The 9816-nt window shown below is 30.6% G+C and overlaps 1 protein-coding gene across 1 annotated transcript; it reads left to right on the forward strand.

Annotated features, from left to right (window-relative positions):
* The first annotated feature begins 3176 nt into the window (after positions 1-3176).
* On the forward strand, positions 3177-8841 carry LOC132744135 (uncharacterized). Its single transcript, XM_060732754.1, has 3 exons — positions 3177-3694; positions 6461-6630; positions 7648-8841. Exons 1-3 carry the CDS (start codon positions 3397-3399, stop codon positions 7894-7896), a joined length of 717 nt encoding a protein of 238 aa, XP_060588737.1. The 5' UTR covers positions 3177-3396; the 3' UTR covers positions 7897-8841.
* The last annotated feature ends 975 nt before the right edge of the window (positions 8842-9816 follow it).

Here is a 9816-nt window from a genome sequence, read left to right on the forward strand (position 1 = left end):
AGTCATTTTTAACCACCTCCCCAGCTACGGGGAGTGCGGGTTAAAAAAAGAATCGTGTTTTGACGTTTGCGCTGTTCAGGGGCATAAGGCAGTATTGTTATTATCTGAGTATCCCCCGCAGGGCGGATATTGTACCAGAGGTCGGCTTGGTTTAACGTCAATGCCCCCCGCCCCCCTCCCCGCTATTCTCAGGGTGTGGGGTTGAGTGGTGCACATTCCTGGAATAATAACTGATCACCAATCATCAGCCCTTTCCAAATAGACACTAATATAAACAAAATATGTACGAATAACAAAAATAAAATAAAATATGTATGCAAAACTAAAAAAAATATGTTCTCAAAACCAAAACTTAGATAAAATATGTATGCAAAACTAAAAAAAAAATTTAATCAAAACTAAAATAAAATATGTATGCAAAAATAAAAAAAAATATATACGAAAAACAAAAAATAAAAAATAAGTATCAAAAACTAAACAAAAAATAAATTTGAAAATGTCACTTTTATGCCACCTTATAAATCAGACACGTGTATGTATTTGAACCCTTTGGACTTTTAAAATGAAACCGATGCTAATTTGGGTGTGATATGCATTTAATACGAATGTTTTGGATTCTGAAAAATTAAACGAGGCTAAATTGATCCAATAATGACTTCTACTGGAACATCACTCGATTCAAACGCTTGAAGTGCATTGGTTATGTGTTATTAGGTTTGAATAAGCAGTATTAATATAATTATTTAAATAATGGTTAAATTTTAAATTCACTGAGAAATAAAACATAAACAAATTTATTTATACACTTAAAATCGTGTTAATAACTTCAAAGGACTTAACTTTATTTGCCAAAGGCCATCTATATTCAGTTTGACTTCCTGTAAAATTTACAAGAAAAGAACTGAACATAAGAAGAGTTTTCATTGGTCATTTTAAAATTACGAGCTGAAATCTTGGAATCTCATTTGCCATTCGAATATAAAATGTGAAAGTTCTTAGTTCTATGATAGTCTTATAATAAAATGTAAAGGATAGTTCTTGCCATATTAAATAAAATGTAAAGGATCATTCTAAAATAAAATTTTAAGGATGGCTTTTTAACTTTCTAATTAAATTGCTCAGATAGTTATGGTCTGTATAACCATACTTCCTTAAAAACATTGAGCACTGCGTTAAGATTTCATTAAATTTTCTGGTGAAGAGTTTATTTTAAGTAAGAACTTTCTAAGTTTATTTTAAACAGGAACTTACTTAGTTTTAAATGTTGTCCAACATAACGATACCAACAGTAACGTTAACGCTAGTGCTTATGAAAATATCTAAAAACACATAAAAAATCCGAACTTATCAGATACATGTACCTTTAGTTTATTGGGTTCAATTAGTGTCCAGTATATTACCTGATCATTGAATGTTCTTATAATATAATTTAATATTTATATAATGTTTATAATGATCATATTTTGCATATAAATCAAGTATCTATAAATATAATTGCCTACCGACTGCGTATATGTTGGTGTAAGCTGCTGCGTTCACTTACCGGCACATGACAGCTTTATTCAAGAACACATACATTTTTCAGTGTTCCATTTTTGAAGATTAATTGCCACACTTTCCTGTCAATAGTATCATAAGAAAGGTTATTACGATTTTTCCGGATTTTACCAAACTTTCAAACAATTAATGTGGTGGGTGGGATTATGAACCACCCACTTTTAGGTATATCTCTAGTTATCACAACTGTTTTGTTTGTGAACTCATGGCCGTTTTACAAACTTTTTACAATGTTTTATATTTTTCTTCTTCATCATAGCTGTTTGAATTAAATTATAAGCGATTTTAAGTAATTTGTTGATTTTATACTATCTCATATTATTCTTTTATTCCTATTTGCAATATTTCATATGCCATTCTTTTGATAATACTGCCGATATGATTACAAAATGTATATTAAAATCTGGAAACAAAGTGGTCCATCGGAAGCATTAATCACAACTTAAAACATAAGAATTGCAGACTCGTTTTGATTTAGTCTGTACATGAGGGTTAATGAATAGGTGCAACATCCCTCACGCCCCCCTAGCACCGGCTTGAGCGGTACTCAATTCTCAACACTTAATAGTGTTGGCCTCAATGATCCCGAAGAACCAGAAAAATATAACAACACTGAAATGAAGTACGGGGCAACTTTTTACAGCTGCCACATAGCACTTGACACCTGCTGTTGTGAAGTATAAAAATCTGGAAACAAAGTGATCCCTCGGAAGCATTAATCACAACTAAATTACATAAGAAATGCAGACTCGGTTTGATTGAGTCTGTACATGAGGGTTAATGAATAGATGCAACATCCCTCACGCCCCTAGCACCGGCTTGAGCGGTACTCAGTTCTCAACACTTAATAGTGCTGGCATCAATGATCCCGAAGGACCAGATAAATATAACAACACTGAAGAGAAACTTAAAACAGCAAATAATAAGGACACATTAATTAATACTGTAAAACAGAAGTTGTCATACTTTGAACATACATCAATATAAATATGCTTATTATTTAATTTCTTTGTTTACAAAATGTTTGTATTTTCTTAGCTACAAGACATTATTTTGTCGTTGTTATGCGCAATTGTCAAGTATTACAAACAATTATATATGTATCGGAAACAACTTAGAAATAACATATGCAAGTTTACCAGTTTTACTTCGGCCGAGTATTTTATAAGATACTTCTTGATAATTTATAACTTCCAGCACTTCATGAACTGCTGAATCGTAAATGAGCTAGTTATAATTATAATGACCAATTAACGACTTGTTTACATGTACTGTGTTACACCCACCACATGTTCTATCTCTCATGTCAAAGAAAACAAAACTATTTTTGGTTCAAACATTCAAATATTTAATAATTATATTATTGAGTTGTCTGTAAACACTTAATTGTTATGTATTGAACACATACAGCAATCCAATGCCAAGCAAGTTTCTTATTGGTTTAAAGTAGTCTTTTATACACATTAATTTCTATATTAATCTTCTATTTGGGTGACCCTAATCTTTAAAGCAAATTCAAGCAAAATTTTGTTATACAACGTCTAAAGTTTTGTACTTAAGCAGACCAAAATTTTGCAGAAATCTATATTTCCGCGGTTTTACTTTCATATTTGATTGGTAAAAGAGAATATAAAAAACGTGTTGAAGAATATTTGTTCTTTTGACAGTTGATTGAACTAAGATAAAATGAGGTATAAAAAGGCAAAATACTTATTCGCAAGATACTTTGACAAAGCTTACTATTAGAAAGCGAGCAGGCATACATTTTTATCGGAGTTAGTGACCATTTATTTTGATAAGGTATTTTTTATAAATAACGATTGTTTTCTTAATAGAAATATGCTAAGATACGCGTTTTTTATCACACTTCTACTGTCAAATGAGTATGGACGGGTCAGTTGTTCTGTACAAGCAGCGACTTTCCTCGGTGGTTTAAATACTAACAATAAAATATGCGTTGATACTGAGAAATATTCTGAAGTATCCACATTGAGTAAAATACATTGTGCACATCTATGCGAAGGACAACCAACATGTACAAGCGTATTTTACAGTACTATCGCAGCGATATGCACGCTTTGCAGAGGAAACGATAATTTACAAGATCAGGCAGGAACCTTGTTTTACATCAAAGAAAGTAAGATTTTATTTCTATTTAAGAAGTTATTTACTAGAATTGCGAGATTCAAATTCCATTTTGAAATTCATAATTTTAATTTTATTTAGTCGTTACTGTAGTTAAGCTACTTTCGTTTTTTCTAAATCAGTTTTGTGAAATTTCTATGTTAGTTTTGTGTCATTTCTTAAATAGCTGAACAAAAAAATATTGCTATTTATTTAATCCGTGCTATAATTCATGATATTTTTGAAGATATATTTAAAGATAAAATATTGTGATGTGAACAAAGAAAGTAAATTATAAATTTCACATGGCATTCATCAAAAAGGAGGTAAAACTATGCAAAAATTGTCACGCAGTACAAATATCGTAATAAATACTGCAAAATCAGTCATTTATCGCACGCACCATGTAAATTTATACATTTTATTTTATGCTTTTCAGTGGATTACTGATTTATCCGTGAAATTATATTTGATAATTTCACACTTTTCAATGACGAAACTACTATCTTAAGATTTTCCCCATGTGGTACCTCAATTTTTTTTTACTGACAATTTTCAGAGAAAAGCAAAGCTTTAATTGATAAAAAACTAAAATGTCAAAAGTAATAAAAAGAAGAAAACTTAGTTCTATTCATTCAAATTACCAATCATTCAATATCGTGTCTTTTTTGTTTTGTTTCATTTTTACATTCTGAAAAATTATTTCCGTCCACATGCAAAACTGCTCTTGAAGACATTTGGGCATATTTAAGTATCCTACGAGCAATAACTGTCGTATGCTTTATAAAAACGTGAATAGCAATGACAGCCAATCAGCCCGAATAATAAGTACACAACCCAACGTTCGTAAGGCAGCCTTTCAACAATCAAATTTCAAATTTCCTAGCCGCTTTTTGAATGATTACACTTCTGTCAACACTTATTAATTGTCTGTTACAATCCTCAAATAAGTTTTCTTTCTTTTAAAAAGGTGTATGACTGTATGATATCTCTCTGAATCAAACGCAATTATTTTCCTCCCGTGAAATACACAATTTTAAAAATGGCGACCGCTTACATTTAACAAAACCACGTCTAATATAAATTCGCAGTAAGTAAAAGAAATATGGATGGATGGTTGGACTTTTTTATTATTAAAACAAGCGATCATTCATATTTTTTTGATAAAATGAATAATATCCCCGCCATTAAACGTTGATTGTCGAACTTATTTTTCAGCCCAATACTTCTTGTATTTAATGAGAAATTCGACTAAATGAGGCTCTTAATGGGGAAAACAGATTTTAATATTAACGTTAATATTTAGTAAATTTCGATTTAACTTATTTTTAAGCATAAAATAAAAAGAAAATTTGTTTGTTTGTTGTGAAAGATTTAATTTTATTTCATCTCGTGAACCTTAAAAACAGTATTCTCACTCGTGGCTACGCTACTCTTGAGAATGCTGTTTTTAAATCCCACTCGATGAAAAACAATTTCATCTTACACAAACAAACAAATATCCTCTATAAAGTGCATTTTTCAAATTTAATGTTAGATTTTTTCGAATAAGGTAACGGTTTGCAACCCTAAGAAATGTTTGAACTTCCGTAACGTTAATTTATTGATTACTATATAAAACTATATTTACTTATTCATCAAATATATTGTTCATGTGTATATTCATTGCTTTATCTCGTAAATAATATGAGTTATGGCTTAAAATATGCAATAAATTACTTTATTAAAAAGCAACAGATCTCCAAATTCACCTGAATTACCAAATTAATCATTACAAAAAGCAGTAACATTATCAAATGAAAAGAGAATTTACCTTATCAAAGCATGTAGATGTTTCAATACTGAAGAAACGCATTGTTGAGTAACTTGTCTGGGGAACATTTTGAATCTGGCCCAGAGGTTGTAAAAAGATTGTCTTAGCAAAAACACAGATCTCGGTAATCTAATTGTTCAGAATGCAAAGAATATGCACTAACCAATAAACATTCTGATTTAAGACATATTCCAGAATAACTTTTTAAACCACAAGGCCATAAGTTCTGAATTTGAAAACTCCTTCTCACATATACGCATAAGTTTAGGGTCATAATTTTCAAACATGGTGCTTATATCGGCCTTCAGATGAACTTCTTTCAAACACCTTCAATTGTCATTCATTCAAAACAACCCATCTAAAGCTCATACCGAAGTGTGAAGCCGTTTTTACAGCAATAAACATTAAACTGTGACCTTTTCGAGGAAATAATATAAGTTTACACTTTTAATCACAGCGACCTATAAAATAATTTTATTAAGTTCATCCCTGTATAACACAGAAAATCAAACTAAAATCAATCAGTTTACGGCCGAACTTTGACTGAAAAATATGTATACGATAGTAATCTTGATGTGTTCATTTACTAAAATGGAGTTTCAACAATCTTATTTTAATGTTTTGAAATAAACAAAGTTCTATTACAATAAACGTTGCTCAAGTAATAACAAAAAATGCAGATACACACGCGCGTAGGTAAACACAAAAACATACAAATGTACTTGATGATATTTGATAGCTAGTATGTCAGGATAATCTCACGTGGATGTTTTACCTTTAATTTGGCCTATACAGTGCGTCTCAGTGAATGTAATTCATTTAAATAGTGATTTTTTTTTCAAATATAAGGAAAATGCCATTGCAAACAAAAATATACCAAGCATGCAATGCTCGTTTTCTTCAATATCCTTCTAAATCCACAGTAATAAAACACTGTTAGACTATCCAAATAAATTATCCTTTCAGTTAACATTGAAGGGAAAATGTTCCAGATACACTCAAAGGAAAACAACAGATTTTGGCATTTCGACGGAGGTCATCAGATTCTAAAAGTTGTAACAGCCTTATGGCAACCAACTGATAATTTTGTAAGATTTACTTTTGAGAAGCAGACGGACGGATCATACAAAATAAAGGTGAGGTGTATTATACATGCATATCTTGTGTCTTTAAAGTTTTTCGATTTAAATGGCTTAATACCGGACAATGTATTTAATGCATAGTCAATAACTTCAACATTTTAACAAAATTTAACCAAAATGTCACTATACAATGTCCAGTGTCTCGGTGCAAATTATCAGGATTGTTTCATAAAATTATTACTTTTGCAAAATAATGAAACTTTCTTATTCTTTTTTGTTATATATTTGCAAAGAAGCTCGTTTTATTTATCATCGGTAGCCTATGCGTACATGTACTCGTTATGTATACACTTCTTTCAAACAATTCATGTTTACGCAATTTTTTACAAAAAAATGCTTCGGAAGTAAAGCTTACATACCTTCATTTTTGCGCAGATCTGAGATCTCGTCAAATTTTGGTCAGAAAGTAGCGATGTACCATATTTTAAGACGAAATTATGCATTGTTAATTAGCCGATTTTATCAAAACTCAATAACATTCACTAAGGTAATTAAGACTAGTCTTGCTTGTTTGACAGTTGGTGTAAGTTGTTCTACCTCGGTTTGCATCACGATCGATTCCTTACCGATTTTGTTGAAGCAATTTAGGTTGAGAAGCTGTAAGCGTATGAAACACTATAATTGGTGGGGATTTAATACAATACCGATCATTATCCGACAACTTCTACAGTTGGTCGTGTTAATATTGTTCTTGGGGTCGTGTAAGAGACAGAAAGACCGAGAATATATCGAACAAGTTTCACACTTGATGTCATAGATTTTACCTGCTAGTATACGGCTCTTGTAATGGTCGGATTTACGTGTAAGTTGTTTTGGTAGTCGCTTTGAAGTCAAGTTGTGATTGCGAAAAAAGTCGCATACACTGCAGGTTAAAGTTTACAATTGGCAAAACTTGGTATCTTATAATTGTCTTCTTTTTGAAGGTTAACCAAATCGACAGTCTTAACCACTATTTTATTAAATAATGTCCATTTCTTATGAATTATTTCCATTTTTTCCATGTACTACAAGTCGGTTGCTATGCCACGATACATATACGATGGGTATGATGTGCCCGGTGCGCGTGGTATATATCTAAATGGTGACGACCAAACTGATGACGATCATATGCGATACTTTGTAACCCTGGAAATACCAGGCTACTACAGAATCAAAACAAAAGCAACAAATCGATACGTTCGGCTTGACCCGGACAATTACGTATCGTCAATATACAACATGGCAGACAACAGGTCCTTATTTAAGCTGGTAGAGGTGTAAACCCAAAGGAATACGTAACTGTCATAAATGGCTGATTAAAAATAAACAACTTGCATTAAAAAATATTGATAAGATATTTTACTCATTTTATGAGTAATTTTAAACAAATCAAACACATCTTATCAAATTTTTGAAAAGAATAAATATGTACGTAGTGTCAAGCAATTGAGACGTGATGTTTTTCAGTAAAATGCACCATTCTGTTCCATGTAATACATCAACATATTTTAATATTTGCGATTTCTGTAATATTTTCTACAAATATGAACAGGATTTATCTTAGTTGAAATGGACAATCGTCTTAATGCTTAATTACTATGCATTTAAAACCTATTTTGTTTTAATAAGCCTGTGTTGACCCTTCAAATAAATCTTTTATTTTTCTATGTTATTATGAGAAAAAAATGGAAAGGAGAGGGACCAACAGTGCTTATTTTTAATTAGAATCAACCTATGTTGCCGTGTATTGTAACACCCCGGATCTAAATAACTAAATATTTATAAGGACAACACACCATCACATTTCAACGTCATAAACATGTATTTAACCCGATTAACAAGATATTATTGTTTAGTGTGTGTGTATAACTAAAATCAGAACGAAACTGCCAAAAATACAACAACAATATTTAACTTTATATAGGAATTTCTCTTACGCAAAATATTTAAGTAGGTTATAATTTCCAAATGAATTTTGCGCTTCCGGACAGTTGCCAATTAAATAGCAATTATAATCATTTACATTATTGGTATAATCGACGAAATTCATAAATTAACTAATTGGAATGGTATTTAACCTATCCTACTCGCGTTTCTGGTGACAATTGTTACCTTTTGTTGTTAATATCCGCCCACTAGCTAGCGATGTATAATTGTTGATTACCTTAAGGCTTATTAGTGTTTCCTACCGCTATCGTACAGTCGTTCAACGGCTCTTTTGTTCTGTTTTTTACATGAAGTCAGTACGGGTAATTATAATATTTCAATTCAATTAAACTATTCAATGTTACATTTGACATTATCCGATATTGTTATGAGTTACCATCATTTCGTTAAATATTGTCATTAAAACATTGAACCTAAGTACATCATGATCTACACTGAAGATAGATAGTCTTTTGGTCTGGGCCCATTATTGAATATGCTGTTATATTATTGAAATAAAAACTGTTAAAAGTTGAATTACGCAATTTTCAAATCATTTTACTAAATGAAGAATAATTTTATAATCCCACCAATAATTATAATAAATTATCAGATAGCATACGGATGACAGATTGTTCATGAAAATGTCGATCAGGGGGAGATGATGATTGTTACTTAGAACATCTCAAGACATTGCGATTTTATTACCTTTTAAAGATGCGTGCCTTCAGATGAGCCATAATATTTCAAGAAAATCAAATTTGAGAAAGATTTGAAGAAAAGAAAAAAAATCAATCATGAGTCAATTATTAGTAATAATTAACATGTTATTTGCTATAAATGACTGATTGATTTTGCAGTATTAATCGCTATATTAATATATATATATATATATATATATATATATATATATATATATATATATATATATATATATATATATATATATATATATATATATATATATATATATATATATATATATATATATTTTTTTTTTGGTGCGTAGGTATTGCAGCAATGTTAATTTTTGCATATTTTAGCCCGTATGGTTTTGTTATTTACATGGATTGTAAGTGGTTTGTATCTATTTACTGCCTGTGTTCACTTCTCAATTTTGTTTACTTTTAAATATTTTAATGAACATTAGCATGAATCTGGAGGCATGCTGCTTATCGAAATAATTACCCCGTGTTACACCACCTTGGAACAGACTTATCGGTCCATCACTAGCAAATACACAAAAGTCCTAATGCCTAAAACATTAAATACAAA

The sequence above is a fragment of the Ruditapes philippinarum genome, unplaced genomic scaffold, assembly GCF_026571515.1.
Source record: "Ruditapes philippinarum isolate M1 unplaced genomic scaffold, ASM2657151v2 ctg12740_1_1_1_1, whole genome shotgun sequence".
Taxonomy (NCBI): domain Eukaryota; kingdom Metazoa; phylum Mollusca; class Bivalvia; order Venerida; family Veneridae; genus Ruditapes; species Ruditapes philippinarum.

Excerpts from the sequence above, each read along its gene's own strand:
- LOC132744135 (XM_060732754.1), top strand. The coding sequence starts at position 3,397 with ATGCTAAGATACGCGTTTTTTATCACACTTCTACTGTCAAATGAGTAT. Across the intron at positions 3,695-6,460 it reads CTTGTTTTACATCAAAGAAA|TTAACATTGAAGGGAAAATG; the intron begins GTAAGATTTTAT and ends TTATCCTTTCAG. Across the intron at positions 6,631-7,647 it reads ACGGATCATACAAAATAAAG|TCGGTTGCTATGCCACGATA; the intron begins GTGAGGTGTATT and ends ATGTACTACAAG.